General features: G+C 39.9%; 1 protein-coding gene across 1 annotated transcript in view; it reads right to left on the minus strand.

Moving 5' to 3' along the window:
• Nucleotides 1-17,245: 17,245 nt before the first annotated feature.
• The window catches only part of LOC127650244 (CMP-N-acetylneuraminate-beta-galactosamide-alpha-2,3-sialyltransferase 1-like), a 52,566-nt gene continuing 42,310 nt past the window's right edge, over nt 17,246-27,501 (minus strand). The window contains exon 7 of the mRNA XM_052135557.1: nt 17,246-17,497. Coding sequence (XP_051991517.1) covers nt 17,333-17,497 — 165 coding nt within the window. The 3' untranslated portion in view covers nt 17,246-17,332. The remainder of the gene's footprint in view (nt 17,498-27,501) is intronic.

A 27,501-nucleotide genomic window follows, 5' to 3' on the forward strand; every position in this document is an offset into this window, starting at 1 on the left:
AGCTACGTTCCCACCAGAAGCCTGCGGTCGGCTAAGGAACGTCGCCTTGTCGTACCAAAACAAAGAGGCACCAAAACACTTTCCCGGACTTTCAGTTTCATCATACCACGGTGGTGGAATGACCTTCCCAACTCAATCCGGGAAGCTAACTCACTCTCTATCTTCAAAAAACGGCTAAAAACACATCTTTTCCAAAAGCACTTAACCGGTCAATAAAAAAAAAAAAAGAAATAAATATTTACATTTCTTGTTGCACTTAAATCTGTTTTGTATACTATTATGATGATAGTGAAACTTTGTAATATGGCACTTTTTGTACCACTGTCTCCCTAAATGATTCGCTGATGTTCTTCCTCTTTTGTAAGTCGCTTTGGATAAAAGCATCTGCCAAATGAATAAATGTAAATGTAAATGTAAATCTGTCTCGCTCTCTCTCTCTATATATACACTGGTGGCCAAAAGTTTGGAATAATGTACAGATTTTGCTCTTATGGAAAGAAATTGGTACTTTTATTCTCCAAAGTGACATTCAACTGATCACAATGTATATTCAGGACAATAATAACATGAACAATTAAAATTTCAAGTTGACTTCTTAAACTACTTCAAAGAGTTCTCATCAAAAAATCCTCCATATCAGCTTTGCAGATCCGTGACATTCTAGCGGTCAGTTTGTCCAAATACTCAGGTGACATTTCTCCCCACACTTCCTGTAGCACTTCTCACACATCTTACAGTCTATTCAAGTCAAGTCAAGTCAATATTATTTGTATAGCGCCTTTCACAACACACATCGTTTCAAAGCAGCTTTACAGAATATCAGCATTAACAGACGATAAAACTGTAATGTCTATAAAGTCGATGAATCATCATTGTGTAATTTAGATAAAATACGATTTTTAATAGTGTTTAAAAATAATTAAATGATAATTGTATTAATAACCCCAGTGAGCAAGCTGTAGGCGACTGTGGCAAGGAACACAAAACTCCATAAGATGTAGATTAATGGAGAAAAATAACCTTGGGAGAAACCAGACTCACTGTGGGGGGGGGGGCAGTTCCCCTCTGGCTAACATTATGAATGTAATGTAAATATTAATTATGTATAGGTAAAATCATGGTTTAAAATTATTAAAGTAAGTGTTAAGGGTCAGTGATTAAACATCGATTGTGTTTGAACTGTAAGATTAATGACCAAAGTCTTTGAAGTCCATCTTGATTAATTGCAGAAGTTCACATAGATGCAATTGTCCTTGTTAATTGGCTGATGAAGGCTTTTGTTGGCAATAGTTAGTCTAAGCATTTCATTTCAAGATCGTAGTCCATAAATAGACCGAGGTGATGCAGGTTGGAGTTGGCATCATTTCATCCTCTGAAGTCCATCATAATAGATTGAAGTGATGTTTGGCTGGCACTGGCTGCATTTAGTCATCATCATTCTGCGACATGTAGCAGTGGAGTCCAACATGAAGCAGGAATGGTGCTGGATCCAGCCGGTTCTGGTGACCTCAGTATAGGAGTCCCGAGGTTGAGACAGGGAAACAAATAAAAAGATGTAAGCGTAGATGCCATTTAATTTATTGCAGAGTTAGAGATCATGCTCAATGTTTCTGGTTTCTGGTTCCGGCAGACCCAACTAAAGCAGCCTAATTGTGTGTTGGAGGATAAATGAGGTGTATGCCTGGCTAAATAGATGAGTCTTTAGTCTAGACTTAAACTGAGAGAGTGTGTCTGCATCTCGAACAGTGTTTGGGAGACTATTCCATAGTTTAGGAGCCAAATATGAAAAGGATCTTCCTCCTTTAGTGGATTTTGATATTCTAGGAACTATTAATAGGCCAGAATTTTGCAATCTTTATGAACATGTTGGAATATAGCGTGGTAGAAGATCACTTAAGTACTGCGGAGCTAGACCATTCAAAGCTTTGTACGTAGTTAACAGAATTTTAAAATCAATACGGAATTTAACAGGTAGTCAATGTAACGATGATAAAATGGGGCTAATATGATCATATTCCTTGGTTCTTGTTAGCACTCTGGCTGCTGCATTTTGAACCAATTGAAGTTTATTTATTGATCTTGCTGGTATCCTCCCAGTAATGCATTACAATAATCTAGTCTTGAGGTCATGAACGCATGAATTAGTTTTTCGGCATCAGCAACCGAGAGCATATGTCTTAATTTAACAATATTTCTTAGGTGGAAGAATGCTGTTCTACAAACATTTGTACATTTACATTTGTGGCCCTAAAACTGATCCCTGTGGCACTCCATATATTACTTTTGTTTGGTTTGACAATTCCTCATTTACATAGACAAAGTGGTAGCGGTCTGCTAAATATGACCTAAACCATGCTAATGCCACTCCACAAATTCCAACATAATTCTCTAGCCTATTCATTCGATCTATCGTGTCGAATGCAGCAGTAAGATCTAAAAGCACTAGAAGAGACATGCAGCTGCGATCAGATGATAAGAGCAAGTCTAGCTGATCTATTTTAAGATCTAGAAGATCCATAACACTCTTTTCCAATTATCTGTTGTCCAATGTCTGTGTTTCTTTGCCCACTCGAACCTTTTCTTTTTGTTTTTCTGTTTCAAAATTGTTTTTTTCTTTGCAATTCTTCCCATAAGGTCTGCACCCCTGAGTCTTTTTGAGACATGTCAGTTTATTGTATACTGTGGCAACTCAAAAACAAACACAAAGACAATGTTCAGCTTCATTTAAAGAACCAAATAACTTTCAGCTGTGTTTGATATAATGGCAAGTGATTTTCTAGTACCAAATGATCAATTTAGCATGATTACTCAAGGATAAGGTGTTGGAGTGATGCTGCTGTCTAGATTTGATCAAAAATGACTTTTTTCAAATATTGATGGTGCTGTGTTTTACATCAATAATGTCCTGACTATACTTTGTGATCAGCTGAATGCCAATTTGGTGTATTAAAGTAGCAATTTCCTTCCAGTGGAGTGGCTTAGTGACAACTCTGTGACTGTCCTTAAGTGGCCCAGCCAGAGCCCGGACTTCTCTGTAAACCCAATCGAACCCAATCGAACTTCTCTGTTAACCCAATCGAACATCTCTGTAAAGATCTGAAAATGACTGTCCACCGATGGGCCCCATCCAACCTAACAGAGTTGAGAGGATCTGCAGAGAAGAATTGCAGAAAATTCCCAAATCCAGGTGTGCAAAAGACTTGAAGCTGCAATCACTGCCAAAGGTGCTTCAACTAAATACTGAGTTAAGGGTCTGAATAATTGCATCAATATGATATTACAGTTTTTTCCTTTTAATACATTTGCAAAGGTATTAAAAATCAGATTTTTTGCTTTGTCATTATGGGGTATGGATTGTAAATTCATGTGAATTTAAAAAAAATAATTTTAGCATAAGGCTTCAAAATAACAAAATATGAAAAATATTAAGGGGTCTGAATAATTTCTGAATGAACTGTATACAGTATATACTGTATATTACTTATATAAATATATCAACTTGATAGCGAAGCACTGGGGCTTACTTTGTTTACTTTGGTGTGTTTCTGATTTCAAAATCTAAGTGACATCTGTGACTTTGACGTTTGTTAGCTTAAGACTACTTTGAGATGTCATCACAATCCTTAGCCAAATATAGAAAATACAGCATGACATCATACCACAAGGATCCATTGTACAGAAGCAGCCCTACAGAGCTCCAGAGGTGTGGAGGCAGACAATTAAAGAGGTGAAACAAATGAGAAAACAATGGGAATCCCAACCATCCCTGATTTCCATCCAGAGACTCATGGACACTTTCCTCAAGGAACATACACTATTCCAGTTCACTGGTTAACATAGTCCTGGGGCATATTAAGGTAAATGGATTTGGCCTGCAGAAGTGAGAAATTAGGAATAGTGAACAATTGCAATATGATGGGAGGTAGCATGTAAAAGAGAAAAAGGGTGGGGTGGAACACTTTCCGCTGACCAACTCAGTCCTTGTCAGGGGTCTTCTGGAGAGGAATTTAGTGGGGGAGCGAAACCAGACCAATCTAGGCTTTGGAGGGGTAGGTGACGCAGTCTCGTGGCTCACCTCTCATGTTGCTCTCCTACTTAATCTGTTGGAGGATTGGTTTATGGACAAGCACTGGATGGGTGGTAGGCAGAGTTTTATAGCTTGTGTTTTTTCTAATAGAGAAGAGGTCTTGGATGTAGGGTAGGTCTGTTTATGGGGAGTTGTGTATTGAACCCTGGTTGTAAGGTATGTCTTGACGGGAAATGAGGAATGTCTTGATGGGAGAGCAAGAACGAGAGGCAATCGAGAGGATCCGGTGTCCAGCTGCGGGGGGTGACAGGGACATGTCCCTGACCACTGCCCCACTGCCAGGAGATGTTCTGGGATAATGGGCCTGTAAGGCCATTTATCGGTCCAATGGCGGTCTCCAATAATACGGGTGAAGGTCTCTGCGCGTTACTGTCTTTCCTTGTACGCAACACAACAAGATTAAATGAAATACATTTTCTCTTATGCATTACCTCGTTATTTCATCTGACTCCATAAATGAAAAAGGTTTTTAATGATATCTGAGCATCATTAAAAGCGAACGAATGTTTGATTATTCTTTTAACTCCTTTAATTATATTTTACCCGTTTAGATTAAGAAACTATGTCGCTTTGAGGTCTGTTTTTCTCTACACCGCGGGTCTCACGATCACAAGCGGCCAGTATTGGATCACCAAACAAAGGTAATTGCTATATACTGGAGATCGGTCATGTTCAAGTTCACACAATCAAAGATACTTCAGTATAGCCCCATGGAATTGCATATACTTGAATGTAACTTAACGTTTTCTTCAGTAGAGGTCACGGCCACTATTACAGATGTAAGTTGACCAACATAACTTCTCTTATAATAGCTTTGGATTGGCCATGCGTGGTTTCCCACATACACTTATCTGGAGAAACATCAAATTAAAACAGAGGTAAGACGCACCCAAATTTAGATTGGTCAAGCAGCGTTTGCTGTTCTAAACGGAAATTCCCTTTTTGTCTTTGCAAACCAAGTACACTTGAATCGATGCCATATATTATTCGTCACTAATCTGACGCAGACTTGCGGTAACATAGTTCAATCTGTTTGGGAAAAGCAATTTCAGAGTCAGTCAGAATAAATCAAATGTTTACAATTTATTGACCAGGTAAATAGAACAATAATTCAAAATCCAATTCATAGAGTGAAATCATCAATCAAGTATAATAACAGCAATTCAGAACTTGAGGAATTTATAGACACATTTACCTGGCAACAAGAACTACACACAGCGATCGTGTGGGAAGTCTCACTACAGACTCCATGAGCAATGTGTCACATCTCCTTAAATACCCAGATAATTCAATATGCTTACCAAATGGTGGTGTCTGCCATTATAATTAGATTTTGGTCCCCTATTGAGGGGGTTCCTGTAGATTTACATACAGGAGGTATGGAGGATCTGGGGGAGAGCACACCTTTAAGGGGCACACCACAGTTCTCATATTTTATAACTTCTTTTTGCTTTTCATTATGGCTGGGAGGATGAGACCAGTTTACCAGGATCACTGAGAGACTTTAAATGATTCCAAACATGTGTGTACAAACAGTAAATATACCTAACATTGCATAGGTTTTTAGTGAGCTTTAAGTGAGGAGGAGGAGTGAGATGAAGAGACTTTAGAAGGGAGGTGTTAGCTGCACAGTTTGTTGCATCTCGGATGTTGCTGTTACATATGCAAGAGAGAGTTCAGATGTTAATTCTCATGAGAGCCTTTTGTTTTCTTGAGGAGTAGCCCAGACTCACTGGCACACACCTTACAAGATCTCACTGGCACCGGCAGAGGTGCGGCAGGCAGTAATGCCCAGCAGGTTTAGACATTTACCTGTGTATCTGAGTAGAATCTGTAATTTTTTTCCCTGGTTCCTTCTATGTCATGTGACTAACCTATTTTGTCATGTGACCATGTTGTCATGTTTCTGTCACAATGAGTGAAAGGTGCCATGCATTGTTCCTGGCAGGCTATTCTGTCTTACAGGCTCCATATGTTTAGGATTAGGGCTGGGATGGGATTAGGACATCTGCCTCCTTCCAGCAACAAACTGAGGCACCTTTGTACAATGCGCAGGTTCTATCAGGTTTGGTCTTTGTTTTCTTAGTTTTGTATTGTCACTGTTTCTTGTTTCATTGTCTTCATTAGTCATTAGCGTCCATTGAAAGATATTTGTATTGCTGGATCGGCGTTAAAGAAGTTTCTAAAGGACATGGCAGAGAAAGCTGAGAAATTGAGCTTATAGCTATGGTTAATAAGGTAGGACAAAAAGCGGGGTGTGCAGAAGTGAGAAAGGCAGTGGGGATAAAGTAAGGATGGGGACCATTTGTGATGTTTGAGATTATGTGTGGTACAGTTGTGTCGGGGTAAGGAATATTAGGCCTGGTGTCGTAGATAGAGTGTGCATAGTGGTGAGGTAGTATTACATCATACGTATTCTAAGGAAACAAAACAAGATACAAGCAACATGGACAAGAAATTGCAAAGTGATGATATGGCTAAATGGAACAGCTGAAGAAGCCAAAGACATTACGACAAGAGAACTCAAAAGATGCAGACCAATACAGATATGGAACTATAAACTCTTGCTTATTTGTGTTGAAACCATGGGTAATTTACATTTGGAGATGACGATGGCTGTGGATTTTGTAGTTATTGGTTTGGATTGTGTGTGGAGCATCTGCAGGGACATTGAAGATGAGGAGTTGATGGACTGTATGGATTGCAAGGATTGTGTGGGTGATCATTTACATAGATTATGTAGTAAGTATGAGAATTTTAACTTTAAAACTTTTGACCACACAGACCACAAAATGTATGAAATTGAAAATGATACTGACCCGGAAAACAAAATTTACAATAACATAAACAAAAATGCACATATGAACAATTCAAAGGGAAAATGGAAGGGCTCTATCAATAATAGTCTTCAACTGTTGAAGCCACTATAGAAACTTATCTAATATCAGGGATTATTTGTGTCAATTCAATACGTTTAATGTAATTGCTGTAACTGAGACTTGGCTTGATAATGAGAACATGTTTGATGTGGAACTGGAAGGATATGAGTAGGATTGTTTATGATAAATAGGATTAACAAAAAAGGTGGAGGAGTTGCTCTGTATGTTGATGCAGCACGGTTAAATGTATGTCAAACATCATAGTAAATATTTTGGAATGTTTAACATCTCCGTTACTGATGTAACCTCCGTTCCCTGATAGAAGGAATGAGACGTTGTGTCAATGAGTTGATACTAGGGGTCGCTCCTGCGGAGCCCAGACATCTCTGATCTTGAGAAAAGGCCAATGAAAATTGCCGTGTGGAATTTGCATGCCACTCCCCTGGACATACAGGTATAAAAGGAGTGACGGTGCAAACACATATCAGGTATCATACTGAGGAGCCGAGCCAAAGACCCGGCCATTTCAGCAGTTGGTTCAGTGTTGTTGCAGGAGGGAAACAACATCTCGTTCCTTCTATCAGGGAATGGAGGTTACATCAGCAACCGAGACATTCCCTATCTGTCACTCACTCAACATGGTGTTGCTGAGTTGACACTAGGGGTCCCAATGGAAAATGCCACAAGAGCTGAACCAAGTTACGCAGACTGGCGGAGCGAGACGGGAAGACCTCGTAGCCAGCACAGCAAGCCATCGAATAACTACCCCCAACACACTGGCAGGCATGAAACGGTCCTCTGCACCTAGGGGAACGGCTAACTTCTCAGAAGTACAAGGACCGGCTGGCCCAGCCCAGCCGTGGCCTTCTCTCTATTGTTCTCCCCAAAAAGGAACAAAATCGTTCGGCTGGGGGCCAAATATATGGTCTAAGCTGGGGGTGTTCCTCCAAAGAGGATGACACCACGGAGACCACACCCGGCCCCGGGGAGTTAGGTGGAATACAACACACGGTCTTACCGGTTAGGAGTGGAAGCACATCGTGCAGAGCGGTGTCATGGTAGGTCCTACCCAACGGGGGAGGAGTTACTACAAACACGGCGACCAAGGACAGAGGGCCCTCTGCCCAATGAAGACGCTGTTTACCGGCGGGGAAACCATTTTGCGGAATATACATCACACGGGGGTTGCCCAGGGGGACAACCAGTGCATGTGGAGCACCTACCTCAGTATGGGGCCTGGTGACGCCCGTACTGTGGTGGCAGCGAGCCTCTCTGAAGACTTGACTGCCGCTAGGCTAGGGAGGAAGAATGTCCAGGGTTCACACTTCTTGAGAACGCAACTGGGAAAAGAGCACATGTCTTAGCCTCAAGGGAGGGGAAAGGCACTATACACAATCGATACACTCGGCCAGCTGACCAGAACTTACCTGTTTGTGTCACCTGATAACACACAGGATGGAAATGGCTTTTCCTGCAGAAAGGATATCACTGACCCAACTTTGTATCTCTGGGGGTCTTCACCTCGGAAAGAACACCATTATTCAAACAGACGCCACTTCAGGCTGTAAAGGGCCTCGTTGAGTGATTGTGTCTACCACCCGTCCAAGGGCCACACATGGAGAATCCAGAGGTCCGGTCGTGGGTGCCAGATGGTGCCCCATCCCTGAGAATGAAGGTCCTTCTTCAGGGGTATTCGACTTTGCACAACGTCTGTGCAAGTAGGCTCACTGGGGGAAACGCATACTTGCGCAGCCCCAGGGGCCAGCCGTGTGCCAAGGCATCTGTGCCGATGGGAGCCTCGGTCAGAGAGTACCATAGTGGGCAATGGGAGGATTCTGGGCAAGCGAACAGGTCTACCTGTGCTTGGCCGAATTGACTCCAGATCAGCTGGACCGCCTGAGGTTGGAGCCTCCACTCTCCCCTGGGCGTAACCTGCCGCGACAGCGCGTCTGCTGCTCTGTTGAGGTGGCACACAGCCTGCGTGACAAGGATGCGGTGTGTGCCGTGGTGCCATGCTCGTCTTTCGACTCAGGTCTGTAACCAGTGCTGAAGTGGTCTCATATGCATCAACCCAAGTGGTGTGACCGTCGATGAGGATGCCATATGCCCCAGGAGCCTCTGAAAGGATTTCAGTGGGACCAACGTGTTCTGTCTGAACACATGCAGACAGTTCAGCACCGACTGTGCACACTCGGTGGTGAGGCGGGCCATCTTTGAGACCGAGTCCAACTCCATACCGAGAAAAGAGATGCTATGAACCGGGAGGAGCTTACTCTTTTCCCAGTTGAACCAAAGCCCCAAGCGGCTGAGGGGCCTGAGCACCAGGCCCCTGTGAGCACACAACATCATAACATCAACATCAACAATCATAGCTAAGATTAGCCAGTCATTGAGGTAGTTGAGGATGCGGACGCCCACTTCCCTTAGAGGGGTAAGGGCTGCCTCTGCGACTTTCGTGAAGGCGCGAGGGGACAAGGACAGGCCGAAGGGGAGGACTTTTTACTGATATGCCTGACCCTCGAAGGCAAACCGGAGAAAGGATCGAGACATGGAAGTACACATCCTTCAGGTCTACCGCCGCGAACCAATCCAGATGCCGGATACTCGCTAGAATGCGTTTCTGCGTGAGCATCTTGAACGGGAGTCTGTGTAGAGCCCGGTTCAGAACTTGCAGGTCGAGGATTGGCCGCAACCCGCCGCCTTTTTTGGGTATGATGAAGTAGGGGCTGTAAAACCCCTTCACCTCGGCTGGAGGGACAGAACATGCAAAGCAGCGGCGTTCTCACCTCTCACCGCGGTGGAGTGGACGGCGTTGAACCTGGGTGGGCGCCTGGCGAATTTAATCGCATGGCCGAGTCGGATGGTCCTGATCAACCAACGCGACGGGTTGGGTAGCACGAGCCACGGCCCCAAGCTCTGTGCGAGGGGGACCAAGGGGACTAGAGCGTCGGATGTACCAGCAGGCGGGGCCACGCGAAGGGACAGAACCCCGCGACGGGACGGAGCCGAGGTGCTGAGTCTAGTGACATCAAAGCACTTACCTGGCTCCTGAGCGGGCCTGTGCCACGGCAAGAGAACCGGTGGTGTGCGGTGAAACTAAATTTATAAAGAAATAAGGATTCTCCACCCGATCCTCTGGCGGGGGAGGGAGTGGTCTGCTTACCAGTGTGCAGCTTCGCAGTGAGGACATGAACCATCCACGAACGCTGACTCCGCGTGGGTGGCACGGCCATCAGACGGGGAGAGACATCGCGGCCATCAGACGGGGAGAGACATCGACCGCAACCAGGAAATAAACACAAACGGAAAGACATCTTGAAAAAGATGCTCTCCGCCTGCGCCACTCTTTTAGAGAAATATATACTCTTTTGTGTGTTATATATATATATATATATATATATATATAAGAAGATATATAAATATATTTATTGTAAGTTATTCACTTCGTAAACTTTTTTTTTTCTCTGCTGCTGAAGCGCCCAGGGGTGTGTGTTCAGCACAACGTAGTGTGCAAGGGGGAGAACCGCTGGAAAGCGCCGTAGCTCCAACAGCGTGTTGAGTTGATCTCAGGGTTGAGTCGGTCTTGTCCCGTGTTTTGTCAGGTCCGAGCCAGTAAGGCACCCAGAGCCCTTCACTAAGGTGATCCAGTGGGCCTTTTCTCCCGTGTTAGCCACTAAGCATTGCTTCCTGGATGCCTTCTTGCCTGCGATTTCAGCGGAACAATTTGCAACCAGACCCACTATGAGCCACAGGTGCTCTGTACTGTGGTAGCGCTCCACAGACTTATTTACTCTTCAGGTAACTCCCTGTGATGTATTTTCCGCGGTACGGTCCCCCTGTCGGTGGACCCGCGTCTCCCTTGGGCAGTCCCACCGCCCCGGTCGACGTGCTTGTAGTGCTCCTCCCTCATCAGGAAGGACCTACCACTGCGCCATTCCCACGTGCGGCTTCACAACCCACGTGGTGTATTTGCCACATGTCACCTCCCCCTAGTATGGGCAGGATGTGGCCTCCACAGGGTCTTTTCCCCCTGAAAGAATAGGGTCGGGAAAGACCACCTTCCCTGATGCATTTCATAGTTTTAGGATAGCCCCAGCCGCTTTACACTCTATGCGAGAGACATAGAGAGAGAAAAGGCAGCGGCTGCCGGGCTTGCTCCCAAGCTAGTCATGTAGCACCTGTACCCCTTTCAGGGCTGTTGGGAACATAATGGGATGGGGTGTAACTAGTAGGTCATAAGCTCTTCGTAAAGTAATGCGTAGACACATAATATGATGTTTATCTGTATTGATCCAATAAAAAGCCTTCAAATTTTACACAGAACTGTTAAACAGCTGTCAATTTCAATTTGATCTTGTTACAGTTGATGTTCAAACCTTGTAACCATAACTATCAGCTGTAATAAATTAAATCCCCATTAAAATACGATACGTAATAAAAGTAGATTTCATAAATGGTATATTTGCCTTGTGTAAATAACAATAAATAGGAACTGTATCTAAAATAAATAAGGGGTGATAAATAAACAATAGACTGGAAAAATAGACATTTATAAATTTAATATCTTAACCATGGGGTGGCTCAAAAATGACCCACTATCATATTTATTTACATTTAATTCAAGATTATTTCACGTTTAAACTGTGAAATTGTAAACTAATATTGACATCTAATATATCATTTGAAAGATCTGAGTCTCAAGATTTTATATTTTAAAGCTAACAATAAGATTTGATTAAACGTGTCAAGAATGAAAACCAGAAGTTCTGACCTTTATTTTCTTCCAGTCAAACACAGATGAGCACAATCCTCCAAACTTCGATATGATTTAATGAGTCCAATAAATAAAATCCATTAGAGATTTTAGTCCAAAAATTTACAAATATGAAGAAATATTGATCAATCTGTCTTTGTTCAGGCTTTATGAACATATTCAACGTTTTCATTCATGTCCATTCTCTGCTAAATCTTGCCCTCGGTGTAGTGTTTCAGTAGCAAAACACCTAAACATGTTATTGGGAGGGTCTTACGAACAAAATGAGCACTCCCTCAAAATTTTCTGTGCAGTTGTGCGGCCAATGAAAAGGTAGATCATTTTTGACTGATGGGTCATGTAGCTAATGAAAAGATGAAAAAACTTTATGAGGGTTTTATATGTCCCTGATGCCGATTCGTGAAGGTTCGTTGTGGAAAAACATGGACTGTGTTTGTTTTTGTTTGCGCTTTTACGAACAGAGTGCAAAGCAAGTCTCAAGTCTCAACCATCATGTCTCGAGTCAAGTCTCAAGTGCAGTGCATAATCATCAATCAAGTCGAGTCCTGATGAGTTTCAAGTGACGTCCAGTCAAGTTACAGTACTAAAATAAATTTTTGTTAATTTTTGAAATAAATATTTAATTTTGCTCTGAAAAGATGAACTTATATACATATCTTTACACAATTTTTTTTTATATTAATTGTATAACAGTAATGTGTTATTTTTGCATATGAATTAATTGATGTAATTGAAAAATGTTGACATTTTAGTCATATTTTAGTAACATTTAGTCATATTGACATTTTAGTCACTGAACACTGTAAACATTTTAGCCATAAGAGTATTATTGATAAGCATTTGTCAATCTTGTCTATCCAAAACCAATATATATATATATATATATATATATATATATATATATATATATATATATATATACACATTTTATTGTTGTTGTTGTTTTACTGTTATTTTTCACATAAGATTGATCTTATCATGATGATGACGTTGCGAGCTGACACTCCTCTCGTCTCTCGTGTCAATATTATTGTTTTATATGATCTCATGTTACGCTAAAAGACATCAAGCGTCTATTCGACGACGGAATTGTTTTTATTATTATAGCCGAGATTTGCAGTTACAAATGACAATCCACCGAGTGCAACGCTTGTTATTGTTTTCCATAAAGACACCCATCAGAGTTTTATAGACAGCCAGAGGCGGCACGAAATTTGACGGAAGCAGCCGCCTAGTAATTTTCAATTCAGGAAAAACCCTGATTACTTTTTATAATAAGTTATTGAAAATAATAAAAAAAAAACATATAAGTCATTGTCGAGTCATGCAGTTCAAGTCAATTCAAGTCTCGAGTCACTGGTTCTCAAGTCAAAATCAAGTAATTTTCTTCATTTAGTCAAGCAAGTCACAAGTCCTTAAATTTGCGACTCAAGTACTGCGGTACTGTTAACAAAGAACTTGGCTTTTGGACCCACGATCTGATCCACCCTCCTCGGCTTCAGTCACCATCACTGAGGGTCAGGAGAACACAAGCTTCCAACTGAATTTTTTCAGTGCTCATACAATTTATTCCACTTCAATTTACATTGGGAGCAGGTGTGCTGCAGGCTTCACTGATGAGTTGAGACAGTGGCTAAAGACTCTAGGTGAACAGCAGAAAAAAAGCTCTGAAAAATGACCCTTAATTTACATTTGTATTTGGAAAAATGAACAGAAGCATCTTTATTGTAAGTAAAAGTTTATGTACATTGCAACATTTCAAATTGTAATGTTATTTTCACATTGTTTATAAAATGTATAAATATATATGGAATGTATTATAATATATTCCAAAATAATAATAAAAAAATTATATGTTTTTACATTGAAATATATACAAATTGTGTGTTTTTAACCACTTTGGTAATAGGTTTACAGAAATACTACAAGTGGTCTTTTGGCATATTGGAAATAAATTTACATAAATCATAATGGAACAAGAGTTGTGATCATATTGACTTCAAAATTGTGTCAGACCTTCATCAGACATGTGACTTTGTATCAGATGTGTTTTTGGGGCACTGTGCATAGTCTTGCATATTAAAAATGTTAAAATATTTTATTTTTAACTAAATTTGCGGTCAATTTCAAAATATTTGAATAGCTCTAACTAATTTTTTTTATACTAAAATGATACCTTTTTACTCTTGAATAACAAAAAGTGTCTACTTTCAAATGAGCAAAACTCTCCCAGTTCTTGAACCATTTGGCCTACAAACACAAATGGTGCAAGAACTGGAAGAGGTTTACTTTGGGTATGTCATTTTCAAGCTTATGCACAAAGAGGCCGGATGTTAAGAGGTTTAATATCCTATATATATTTTGAATGTGTTGAAACTTGACACAGATGCACCATGAATACTGCCCCGTTAGTACAGTTTCATGTTGATGAGCCGCTTAAGTTTTTCTCTCTCTCATGAATGTAAACGAGTGTAAAAGTCATTGTCACGTCTAGATGTGTTTTTGTTCATGTTTTGTGTTAATGTCTTTTATTTTGAAAAGTATTTCCTGTTTCCATGTCATGTGATTACCTGTTCCCTCATGTGATCTTGTCATGTGTTTCCCCTGTTCATGTGTCCATTGTTTTCATTGGTTCATTACATTGCTATCAGTTCTAGTTTGTCATTGGTTTAGTTTAATAGTCTTGTTATCTTGTTTATAGTTCTGTCTGTTCATTGTGTTTTTACCCATGTCTGTGTATTTCAGCACTTGTGTTTGCCATTGTCTCTTGTCAGGTATTGTAAATGTAACTTTGTTGTTTTTGTTCAAGCCAAGTGAAGCCAAGTCTAGTTTTATGTCTAGTCAAGTCTTTTGTTCACGTTTGAAGTCAGGGTGTTTAGATATTACGTTTGTAAATAAATTTGCTCTTGGGTTCTTCTCGTCATCATCATCATCGTCTCTTCGTTCGGCAACGTTACAGAATACCTGACCGCCAACCATGAACCCAGCAATCCGAATCCTGTGCCTATGTCAGCAGAATCGATCCCTGGAGGAATATGTGGGGGACTTCGGCTCTCTGGCCAGTGAGGTGGACTTTATTGAGGTCACCCTCAAAGACTGTTTCCTTTTCGGATTGAGTGAGCCAATCTCATCTTTGATGCCTGGTGGTCTTAGTCCCCTCAATCTGGCTCAACATATTGACCTCACCCTGCAGATCATTGGTTCCTCGTTCACTGTGGGGAAGGCGGATGCCGAGCCAGCGCCCCACATCATGGTCGATGAGCCAGCACCCCACACCATGGTAGACGAGCCAGCGCCAACACCTGCCACAGCTGACGATCCAATGCCCACGCCTGCCACATCCAACGAGCTGGAAGCTTCGTCAATCCTATCCCAGAGCCAGCGTTGCCAGCCTCGTCTGTCCTGCTCATGTACACGACCACAGAGGTCATTTCCAAGTCAACAAGACATGCTCATTGATATCATAAAATATCAGTCTGCTTTTATTTCAACCTTTACTCCTGGTCGGGGGCTTCCATAAATATTTTGTTTATACGTAGGGATATGTTCTTTAATGATACAATGCTCAAATATTTAGTATATATATATGTAAATTGTGACTTAGTGCCCATTTATGCCACAACTAGGCTATTTTAACTTGCGTATAGCTGGTGCAACAGCCCCTGTTCCGTAATTTATGCAATTTACTTGTACTTAAGTACATTTAATATCAGTTACATTAATACTTTTAGAAAGTTGTTTTCTCATGAGCTACTTTAACTTTAACTTTTCCATGAAAGTGTCTTTACTTTTACTCAAGTATGACAAATGGATACTTTATACAACACTGACAGCAACAGCCTTTTCCCTGTGATTATAAAACCAAATAGAATAACAACAGACACAGCTACACTGATGGACAACATATTCACAAATAAAATTGTAGGCAGAATAGTATGTGGATTACTTATAAATGACATAAGTGATAACCTTCCTGTTTTTGTAATTTTTCTGAATTTCTTTAAGATAAATAATGAAAATAATTAAATATTTGTAAAATGATTCGACATAGAACACCAGAAGCTATCGACAACACAGCCTGAAGGTGGACCTAATGAAACAAATATTGGAATGACGTTTATGCTAATGATGATCCTAACAGAGCCTATGAGGCTTTTTTGTCCACCTTAAAGGTGCAATATTAAAAAAAAACTGTCCATTAAAAAATCTTGGATGCACAATTATGTGGACAAGCCATAGAATACCAAGGGGATACAGAATGCATGTAAAAAGAAAAATGTATTGAGAATTTTAAATAAATAAATAAATAAAAACAGGTATGGGGAAACACATACACTAATCCAATTTCAGGCTACAGAAGAGAGCTATAAGAATTGTAAATCAATTGGAATATTATGAACCAACCAATGCACTATTTATTAAATTCCATGCTTTGATATTTTGTGATCTAGTTGATCTTAAAACTGCACAGATATTGTACAAAGCACAAAATAATATACTTCCTATGTGTATCCAGAGGTTTTTTTAAATAAAAGAGAGCCAGTATGAATTTAGGGGAATATGTATGTTTAAAATAAAACAAGGGACAAGAGGTCAATAAAAAATTTATATATATCTGTCAAAAGGGGTAAACTTGTGGAATAGTTGCGACAAGGAATTAAGAATGTTTCGTTCACTTTGCAAAATTAAAAAAGAACAAGTTTAAAAATAAGGTGGTAAACAAATATATCACTGAGGTATGGTAATTATTGTGTATGAAATATTTAGAACTTTTGTTTTGCTACTGTTTTATTTTGTATAGACCAATATAATGGTGAAAGGGATGCCTATTAGAACATGTAAAAAGGGTAGGCATAATAAACTAAAGCTTCAGCCAACACCTTTTCTGTCAGTATTCTTTGTTTTCCTTTTAAATGTAATGCTTTATTGCTTTAATTATTTCTATATGCATTCATTTTGGAAAATTGTAATAAGGACCGAAATAAACAAATAAACAAACAACAAACATGTTGCATGTTGGGTATGGTATAGTATATGCAGCAGATGTCAGCATTAATGGGGTGGAAAATCTATGGTGGGTGGCTCCCGGCTGATAACCCCTCAGCTGGACTGAAGGCATTGGCGGACCAGCAGACAAAACACCCAGCAGGTTTTGAGAGCTACCTGTACACCTGACTGATCCCCACACATTTTAGCCCTCTGAAGCTCTCACAGTGGAAGGTAAAGTCTTCAACTGGAATGCGAGTGATCACTTCAGAATAGAGTGTAGCCATTGACTCACAATGTATCATAATCACAAGTCAGTCACTGTGGCTAAGAGTGTCAACTAAATAAATTACACAAATGTAAATGTGTTGTGGAAAAAGGCATACACAAACATATTGTGCTTTTTATTTATTTTTTAGGAGGTAGTTGTGGGACTGAGATTTACAGAGGCTTAGGTTTGTTTATGTACACATTATCTCTGAATGCCTTTAAAGGGGTTACGACATGATGAATCAATTTGTCCATGACCTTTTGGCATATAAGAGTTTACTGTCCTGATTTATTTTGAAGACATAATAACAATAAAAAATAAATAATAAAACATGATCACCATCCTTTATACAACCGAAGTGCATTTTTCTCATGAAGCTTAACTGTAATCCTATATTCAAAACTTCCACCATGATTGCCGGAATTAAGAGGATGCTTATTTTCTTCAAAGTAGTGATGCCAGTATCCATGTACATCTGCTCCAAACCCAAATACATTCACCTGCAAATGAAATAATGAGATATCAATTGATGACTTGTGTCTCTATTGTCAACATGAGCTCATTAATACATATTAATGTAAATATTTGTAAATATACAGTACTGTGCAAAAGTTTTAGGAACATACGATTTTTCACAAAAACATTTGTCTTATGATGGTTATTTATATTTTTAGCTTTAGTGTGTCAATATTAAATATAAATTTTAGACTCCCAAACATTTCTTTTGGAAATAGAATAGAAGAGAAGAACAGGGAGCCCTGCATGTTCATCAACATGTGCATGCCGAGGCAGGTCTTCAGCTCATATTTACATTTACATTTATGCATTTGGCAGACGCTTTTATCCAAAGCGACTTACAGTGCACTTATTACAGGGACAATCCCCCCTGGAGCAACCTGGAGTTAAGGGCCTTGCTCAAGGGCCCAACAGTGGCATCTTGGTGGTGCTGGGGCTTGAACCCCCAACCTTCTGGTCAGTAACCCTGAGCCTTAACCACTGAGCCACCACAAGTGTACCTTGGAGAAATGGTGCTGTTTTGAAGGCAAAGGTGGTCACACCAAATATTGATTTAGCCTTTTTTATATTTGTATCATGTTAATTGATAAATGAAAACTATTTACGGTATTATTTTTGAAGACATCCTCTCTATGCAACCTTTTTCACAAGTGCCTAAACATTTTATATTATAAAAAATATATTAATAAATATTTGATTTTAAAGTGAACAGGTGTGTAATATATATATATATATATATATATTTTTTTTTTTTTTTATTTTACTTTTGTATTGTCACAGACTCATACAAATTTGTGGGTGGGCGAGTAGGTGTTCTCGCAAAGTTTCTGGCTATTCCAACTTTATAAATCACACAACAGAAAGGAGCAATTTCGAGGATGCAGGACTTCCGGTGACGCCATGACTGAATAGATATCGGAAAACGTGGTCTCCGCGAATTTATTGTTAAACCAACTAAAATATCAAATTTAACTCGGCAAATAAAATACATCTTGCATCCTAAAGATGAGTTCGTCTAGCAGACATGCCAAATCCGGGCAAAACAAGATAATTTGAGAGAGAGAGACGAAAGGAAAAAATCTCCGAGCCCTATCCAGCTAACTCCGACTCCTCCGTAACCATGGCGGAGTTAGTTGGTGAACTTAAACAACTGCGAAAGGAAAACCAACAGGGGCACATCGGCATAAAGGAGTCGCTGACGAGATTAGAGACATCGGTCGAAGAATTGAAAGGTCAGATAACAAAGTTGGAAACACGCATCATAGAGGCCGAAGAACGTATTAGCAACAGCGAGGATTCCGTGATGCATCACGGAAGGGCGATTCGATACGTGCTGCAACGAGAGGTGGAACTATCTGCAAGGTATGATGATCTGCAAAACAGGTTGAGACGAAATAACTTAAGAATCTACCAAGTGCCTGAAAACAGCGAGGATGGGAAGAATCCAATTGAGTTCGTGAAAGAATTACTCACTTTAACTCTAAGCTCTCTTCCCAATGGCGACATAAAAATTGAAAGGGCTCACAGAGCACTGGCTCCTAAGCCAAAAGAAACTGAACCACCCAGATCAATAGTAGTAAAATTCACGGATTTCCCGGTAAAAGAAGCGATTCTGCGTCAGGCCTGGGTACAAAAACAAGTCATGTATAATAACAGATGAATTTATTTCGATAATGACTACTCTCCGGATCTGCAGAGAAAAAGAGCTCAGGTGCGTGACATGATTAGACAACTTAAGAAGAAGGATATTACTGCACGGAGCTTCTATCCTGCACAGTTAAAGATCAGCATGACCACCGGTGACAAAACATTCTCTACATTGGCGGATGCTCTGCCAACACTACAAGAGCTCGGTATCAAGACGCAAATGGGGGAACGTGACGCACTGGAGATGGAGCTGTCAAAAACCCGGTGGCAGACACTGAGAAGAGGCCATTGCAGGATTAATCAAGCAACGATGTCAGATGCGGATGTTAAAGCTTTCTTCTCAGAGCAGACCATTTAGTTTTGTTTCCATGAACATATAAGCAAGATTTTTTTTTCTTTCCCTTCATCGTGACTAGTGAACGTGAGGTGAGTACTATAATTTGTTAACGGGAGGGCTATATCAGAGTCCGTATGGGGATAGGCATTTATGCCGTGGCCACATTAGGACTGGTTAATTTTGTTGGTTTTTTTCAATAAATGCGGAAGTAATAAGACTTATTGAGTGGATGACACTCGCCCTTTGGGCTGCGACCCCCGCAAGGGAACCATTTAAATGGCGTGGTCGCAAACACGCAAGGTGTACTTTTTCCCCCAGAGAGATCGAGTCACAACTCTCTGCCCACATTCAAACGGGAACTGGTTGCCGTTTTTATTTTTATTTGGACGAATCCATTTTGTGTCAAGTGCAAACAGTTGGATGTGGCGAAGTTCAAAATGATGTTCAAGTTCATTGTTCTTTCTTCCTTGACAGTGGTGATGCTTTATGTGTACATTTTAATAGACTAACTGATTGTTTTTGGTTTATGACCAGCCCAAAGTGGCAATATACAAATAAGGCATAACATTTATTAATAACTATGGAAAGTTTAACATGTGTTAGTTACAACATGAAGGGGATAGGTAGCCCAGTAAAGAGGAAAACAATTTTAAATCAGTTCAAGACATTAAAATGTGGTATTGCCATGTTACAAGAGACTCATCTCTCAGACTTAGAACATTTAAAGTTGAAAAGAGAATGGGTGGATCAGGTTTTCAGTGCATCCTATGGTAAAGGGAGAAAAAGGGGGGTTGCCATTCTTATTAGTAAAGCTGTCTATTTTACAGATGAAAAAACTATTAAGGATAAAGATGGCAGATATATCATGGTTGTGGGAACAATTGGGGGTATTCAAATAACTTTTTTGAATCTATATGCTCCAAATGAAGACTGTCCATATTTTTTTAGGAAAATTTCCTCACTTGTGGCTGATGAAGCGGAGGGTATTGTAGTGATAGGTGGAGATTTCAATTGTGTCTTGAACCCATTTATGGACAGGCTGCCAGTAGAAAAGAGACCCCAATCACGCAAAACAAATACAGCACTGGGGATGATGAATGAGTTGGGGCTGGTCGACACTTGGAGATATCTCCACCCAAAAGAAAAAGAATTTACATTTATGTCACAAATATATGGGAGCTATTCTAGACTAGATTTTTTCTGCATTTCAAAAACTGAGCTGCATAGAGTAGTGGAGTGCAATATAGAGCCCATTACTATTTCAGATCATGGCCCTGTTGTCTTAAAACTAAATTTAGGGCAACATAAACAGTTTAAATATTGGAGACTAAATATCTCAAATATCTCAATATTGTGCTCTAAGGTATACAAGCAGAAAATATTATGAATTTGGTAATAGAGCAAGTCGGCTGCTTGCTTTCCAATTACGCAAAGCCCAATCAAGTAGAGTTGTCCAGAAAATTAGACATCCAAATACGAGTATTATAACATCACAACCTAAAGAAATTGCAGATGCATTTAAAGACTACTATAAAAAAAACTATACGAAGGGGATAAACAGCCAAACAAGGAAAGAAAAATAAAATTTTTTGGATTCTGTTAAATTAAATAAATTGACAAAAGAGGAGTCTGAAGCAATGGTTAATCCCATTACAGAGGAAGAAATTCATAAAAGTATTGGCAAACTCAAAAACGAGTTAGATGGCTTCCCGGGACAACAAAGGAGTAGATGGCTTCCCGGGAGAATTTTATAAAGCTTTCATAAATGAACTAACCCCAATTTTGTGTCGAATGTATAATTATGCATTAGGGATGGGAGATCCTCCAAAGTCATGGGCTGAGGCAGTTATCACAGTTATCCAGTATAAAGCCGGGAAAGACCCCACTCAGTGTTCAGCATATAGGCCCATAAGCCTCCTTTGCCAGGATTTAAAGATTTTTACCTCAATTTTAGCAGAGAGGATCCAAAAACATATCAGAAAATTAGTGAAACCAGACCAGACAGGATTTGTTAGTGGACATCATGGTGTTGACAATGTTAGGAGAGCTCTGAACATACAGATGATTGCAGGAAAGAGACAGGTCCCCTCCATGTTACTTAGTTTAGATGCGGAGAAGGCATTCGATAGACTGGATTGGACATATTTAAAACAAACATTGACACACATGGGCTTTCATGACACATTTGTTGCATGTATACAAACATTTTACCATAATCCTAAATCAAGAGTTAGGGTGAACGCCTGTTGTTCAGAGTTTTTTTGATCTTGGGAGGGGAACAAGACAGGGAGATGCTATGTCCCCTGTTTTGTTTGCACTTAGCATTGAACCCTTGGCCGAGAGCATAAGATGTAATCAGTATATACAAGGAATAACTGATGAGGGGGGAAACGATCACAAGACTGCCTTATATGCAGATGACATTCTATTGTTTATTGAAAATCCAACAGCGTCAATACCAGCTCTCCTTGATTGCCTTGACATATATGAATCCATTTCTGGATACAAAATCAATTCAACCAAATCAGAAGCACTTATGATCACTGGAGTCTGGCCCGTAGAACTAAACAATAGAACATCTTTTAGATGGTCTAAACAGAGATTCAAATATTTAGGAGTTACCATTACACCTAGACTTTCACAGTTGTATCAGGCAAATTATAATAAGCTAATTAATACCATTAAAAAGGATCTATTAAGATGGGAAGTGTTGCCACTTTCGCTGTTTGGTAGGATTGAGACAATAAGAATGAATATTTTGCCTAGATTGCTTTTTTTATTTCAATCCCTCCTAGTATGGATTCCTGCAACTACATTTAATATGCTAGAAAAACTCATATCAAAGTTCATATGGCAGAATAAATGACCCAGAATAAAATTAAAAACAGTGACTTTAGGAAAAGAGAGAGGAGGGCTGCGTCTCCCTAATTTAAGATATTATTATTGGGCTGCCCAGCTAGCATCGATAGTGGCATGCATTAATAATGATGTTGAAACAGGATGGGTTAACATAGAACAGAGCTCTGTACCAAATGCCCCTTTATCAATACTAGCTTTTATGACACCTCAATCTCAGAAGAAGATGAAAATAACAAATATATGGGTTAAGCAAACTCTGAGAGTATGGACAACAGTTCAGAAAAAACTGAAAGGAGTGGCAACCCTATCAAGGGCTATGTCCATAGCAGATAACCCTGAGTTTCTACCCTCCCGGTGGGATGCTATTTTTAAAAGATGGACGGAGAAGGGTCTTACCATGATTGATCAGCTTTTTGATGGAAATACATTGCGCTCTTTCTCTGATCTTAAAGAAAAATTTATGTTATCATCAAATGATTTTTTTAGATACCTACAAATAAGAAACTATCACAAATCATAAGGGAAATAATTAAAAAAGCCCCAACTAATGTGGAACAGTATTTCATTGATATAAAGAAGCAACACCCACTACATAAAAAACATATGTCGCACATATACAGCAGACTACTGCTTGATTCAACAGATAATACGTTCCATATTAAAACAAAGTGGGAGTTTGAAATGAATGATCATATAGAGGATGAGACTTGGGTAAACATATGCACAGGATGTCATAAGGGCATCCACAGTCATAACTGGAAAGAATTTGACTGGAAAACGAAAATCAGGTTTTTTAGAACACCACAGGTGATATCAAAATTTGTGGATAATCCAGAAGCAGAGAAATGTTGGAGGGAGTGTGGGAAAGTAGGAGACCACACACACATATTTTGGGAATGTCCAAAATTAGTTACATTTTGGCAAGGGGTTAAGGATGAGATTACGAAAATTACGCATCTAGATCTGCCTTTTACTCCCTTGTATTTTTTGCTTGAAGGAATACCCCAAGATTTTTGTAGTCAAAACCAGAGATATATTCTGCATGTCCTCCTACTATGTGCACGAAAAACCATTACAATTAATTGGATGAAGCCACACCCACCAAAAATGAGTCAATGGAGAGAAAAACTTATATCTATTTATAGAATGGAACATATGACTGCCCAACTGCAACTGAAACTGGACACTTTCATACAAAGGTAGACACCTATTAGTATATACATTGAGGCACTGAAGGTGAACTGACTGGTGTGAAACTTTAAATTATTCCATGTTGTTAAAAAAAAAAGGGGATATATATTTTTTTTAAATCTCTCTCTTTTTATTTTACTAAAGTGTTTTATGTATTTTTTGTATTTTCTTTTTCATTTTATTTAGGCCACTGTGGTTGTCAAGGAATGTTTAGTTTGTTGTTGTAATTTGTTAAAATGTATAAAAAAAAAGTAAAAAAAAAAAAGAGCAATTTCAATGTTAAATTAAGTTATGTTAAAGAAATCTAACAGTATTCAATTATATCATTGATATTCAAGTAATATTAAAACATCTTCAATCATTTTAATTGATTATAAACACAATAAAGTAAATCTATGAATTGCACAAATTCATAATTTTATTAACCTAATCAGAGGATTCATAAACATTTTCTATGTCTATAAATTGTACAAACATAAAAGGATTGCTGTTTTACACTGACAAAAATTCATGAGCTTCATGTTGAAACATTTTAAAGTTCCCCGTCTGTCGCTCACTTCGACGTTGTGTCGAAGAAGCGACACTAGAGCTCTCTCTTGGATTCTCTACATGTGACCTAAAAGTCCATGTGATGCATTTTACCACCCTTTCCCCCCTGAAAGAATAGGAAAACTGGGAAAGATCACCTTCCCCGATGCGTATGATAGCATTAAGATGGCCCCGCGGCCTGCTCCCATGCTTGGCATGTCGCCTTGTTCCCCCCTGTTGGGGGTAAAGAACCAGAAGGCTTTGACGATTTTATGGGGTTTTGGGGAAGGGTACGTGCAGTCTGGCACAGCTGGACCCCTAGTGTCGCTTCTTCGACACAACGTCGAAGTGAGCGATTAAGATTAGGTGGTTACGGATGTAACCTCCTAATCTTAAACACTTTACCTACAGTTCTTAATGATTTTAATCCAACCTGTTCAGCAATCGATTGTACAGTTCGCCACTGGCATTTTATTAAGTCCATTATTTTACTGACCCCAGCATTCATCAAATTTGTAACTGAACAGTATACATTGGATGGTAGTTTTGGCTTCCGTTGATTGAAGGTAATGTCAAGAAATTCATTAATCTGACAAACTGTATAATAAGAGGTCTTTAATTTAGAACTGTATAAATTATCTGCAGAACTTCCTTGAGAATTTGTAAGATATTCTGCCATATCAGAGTTATCACTATCAAAGTCCGAAAACTGTGCTTCAACTCCCTCTGCCAACATATCCGCATTACTCTGTGACAGACTGACACAGGATACTTGTGAATCCATTAGATAGATCTCCAGGATCCGCAAGCTCAAATGGTTCTTCGGGGCATTTCAAGTCACTGATTTGATCAGGAACTGCAACAGCGATCACTCTATCATCTCGAACCGCACTACCATTTGCTATTACACTCACCTAAAGGATTATTAGGAACACCATACTGATACTGTGTTTGACCCCCCTTTCGCCTTCAGAACTGCCTTAATTCTACGTGGCATTGATTCAACAAGGTGCTGAAAGCATTCTTTAGAAATGTTGGCCCATATTGATAGGATAGCATCTTGCAGTTGATGGAGATTTGTGGGATGCACATCCAGGGCACGAAGCTCCCGTTCCACCACATCCCAAAGATGCTCTATTGGGTTGAGATCTGGTGACTGTGGGTCCATTTTAGTACAGTGAACTCATTGTCATGTTCAAGAAACCAATTTGAAATGATTCGAGCTTTGTGACATGGTGCATTATCCTGCTGGAAGTAGCCATCAGAGGATGGGTACATGGTGGCCATAAAGGGATGGACATGGTCAGAAACAATTCTCAGGTAGGCCGTGGTATTTAAACGATGCCCAATTGGCACTAAGGGGCCTAAAGTGTGCCAAGAAAACATCCCCCACACCATTACACCACCACCACCAGCCTGCACAGTGGTAACAAGGCATGATGGATCCATGTTCTCATTCTGTTTACGCCAAATTCTGACTCTACAATCTGAATGTCTCAACAGAAATCGAGACTCATCAGACCAGGCAACATTTTTCCAGTCTTCAACTGTCCAATTTTGGTGAGCTCTTGCAAATTGTAGCCTCTTTTTCCTATTTGTAGTGGAGATGAGTGGTACCCGGTGGGGTCTTCTGCTGTTGTAGCCCATCCGCCTCAAGGTTGTGCGTGTTGTGGCTTCACAAATGCTTTGCTGCATACCTCGGTTGTAACAAGTGGTTATTTCAGGCAAAGTTGCTCTTCTATCAGCTTGAATCAGTCGGCTCATTCTCCTCTGACCTCTAGCATCAACAAGGCATTTTCGCCCACAGGATGTTTTTCCCTTTTCACACCATTCTTTGTAAACCCTAGAAATGGTTGTGCGTGAAAATCCCAGTAACTGAGCAGATTGTGAAATACTCAGACTGGCCCGTCTGGCACCAACAACCATGCCACGCTCAAAATTGCTTACATCACCTTTCTTTCCCATTCTGACATTCAGTTTGGAGTTCAGGAGATTGTCTTGACCAGGACCACACCCCTAAATGCATTGAAGCAACTGCCATGTGATTGGTTGATTAGATAATTGCATTAATGAGAAATTGGTGTTCCTAATAATCCTTTAGGTGAGTGTATATCGGTATCAGCAGGAGTGTGCTTCGTGTCCTCAACATGATTATTAATTACAAGCTCATCATCATTTTCTCTGTCTTCAGACAGAGGAGACGCTTCAGCTTGCTGATTACTTTGGTTGGTTTAACTGGTTTTCGGAGTTATTGTTTGTTAGAATGTGACTAGTTTGTTCCACAGAGGGGCCAAGCTCAGTCTCATTGCTTTTAACCTCATCATTCACTTGATATGATTGTTTTGTGTGACCAAATTTCCCACAAGCAAAACATTTCATTGAGTCTGTGCAGATATAGATTGAATAATCTTTACCCAGCACTGTAGTTTTGCTAACGTATTTAAAGATTGAAATTCAGAGTTCAAAATCATGAACGACATTACATGTTTTAGATCCAGATTTTTTAATCCCAAAGGAATCATTTTAATCAGTCCCATTAGTATACAATAGCAAGCCAGTAAACACTCAATTGACTCATTAGAAATGAATGGAGGTACATTCGAAAGGGTAACTTTTATGGAGGGGTTTGATAGTGGTGAAACTGGTAAAAATGGATCTCCTACAGATAAACCAGATTAAACTAAATGCTGAGCCATGGATACTTCTCTCAGGAAAACTACAAAGGCTCTATTCATCCTGGATGCAGACACAATATTTCGAGCACCTATTTCCCTGCCAATCCCATTCAAACAGTCCTCAACTGTTACAGATTCGTCCGGTAGACATTTGCACCCGTGTCGGGCTGTTAAATTATTAAACCCTTATGAATCTATTCCCATTTCACCACCTTAAGATAACCAAGTCAGCGACACAAAATATACTTAACCAAACATGCACAATATAAACTAATCTATATAAACTAAAGAAAAAGAGAAAATTAAACACTCACTCAAAGACGCCGCAACTCACACGCTCTTCCCAAACCCTCCGCACATGCGCACAGCAAGAGAGAGAGAGATACATACTGTTTACACTCATGCCAGTAAAGCCACTTTGAATTGAATTGATAGTGTATGTGTGTGTGTGTGTGTGTGTGTGTGTGAGTGTGAGTGTGTGAGAGAGAGAGTGTGTGTGTGTGTGTGTGTGTTTGAGAGAGAGAGAGAGAGAGAGAGAGAGAAAATGTGTGTGTACGAGTGAGAGTGCATGTGTGAGAGAGTGTGTGTGTATGTGTGTGTGTGAAAGAGAGAGAAAGAGTGTGTGTGTGTGTGTGTGAGTGTGTGAGAGAGAGAGAGAGAGAGAGAGAGAGATGTGTGTGTAAGAGTGCATGTGTGAGAGAGAGTGTGTGTGTGTATGTGTGTGTGTGAAAGAGAGCCAAAGAGTGTGTAT

This window comes from Xyrauchen texanus, chromosome 10, assembly GCF_025860055.1.
Source record: "Xyrauchen texanus isolate HMW12.3.18 chromosome 10, RBS_HiC_50CHRs, whole genome shotgun sequence".
Lineage (NCBI taxonomy): Eukaryota > Metazoa > Chordata > Actinopteri > Cypriniformes > Catostomidae > Xyrauchen > Xyrauchen texanus.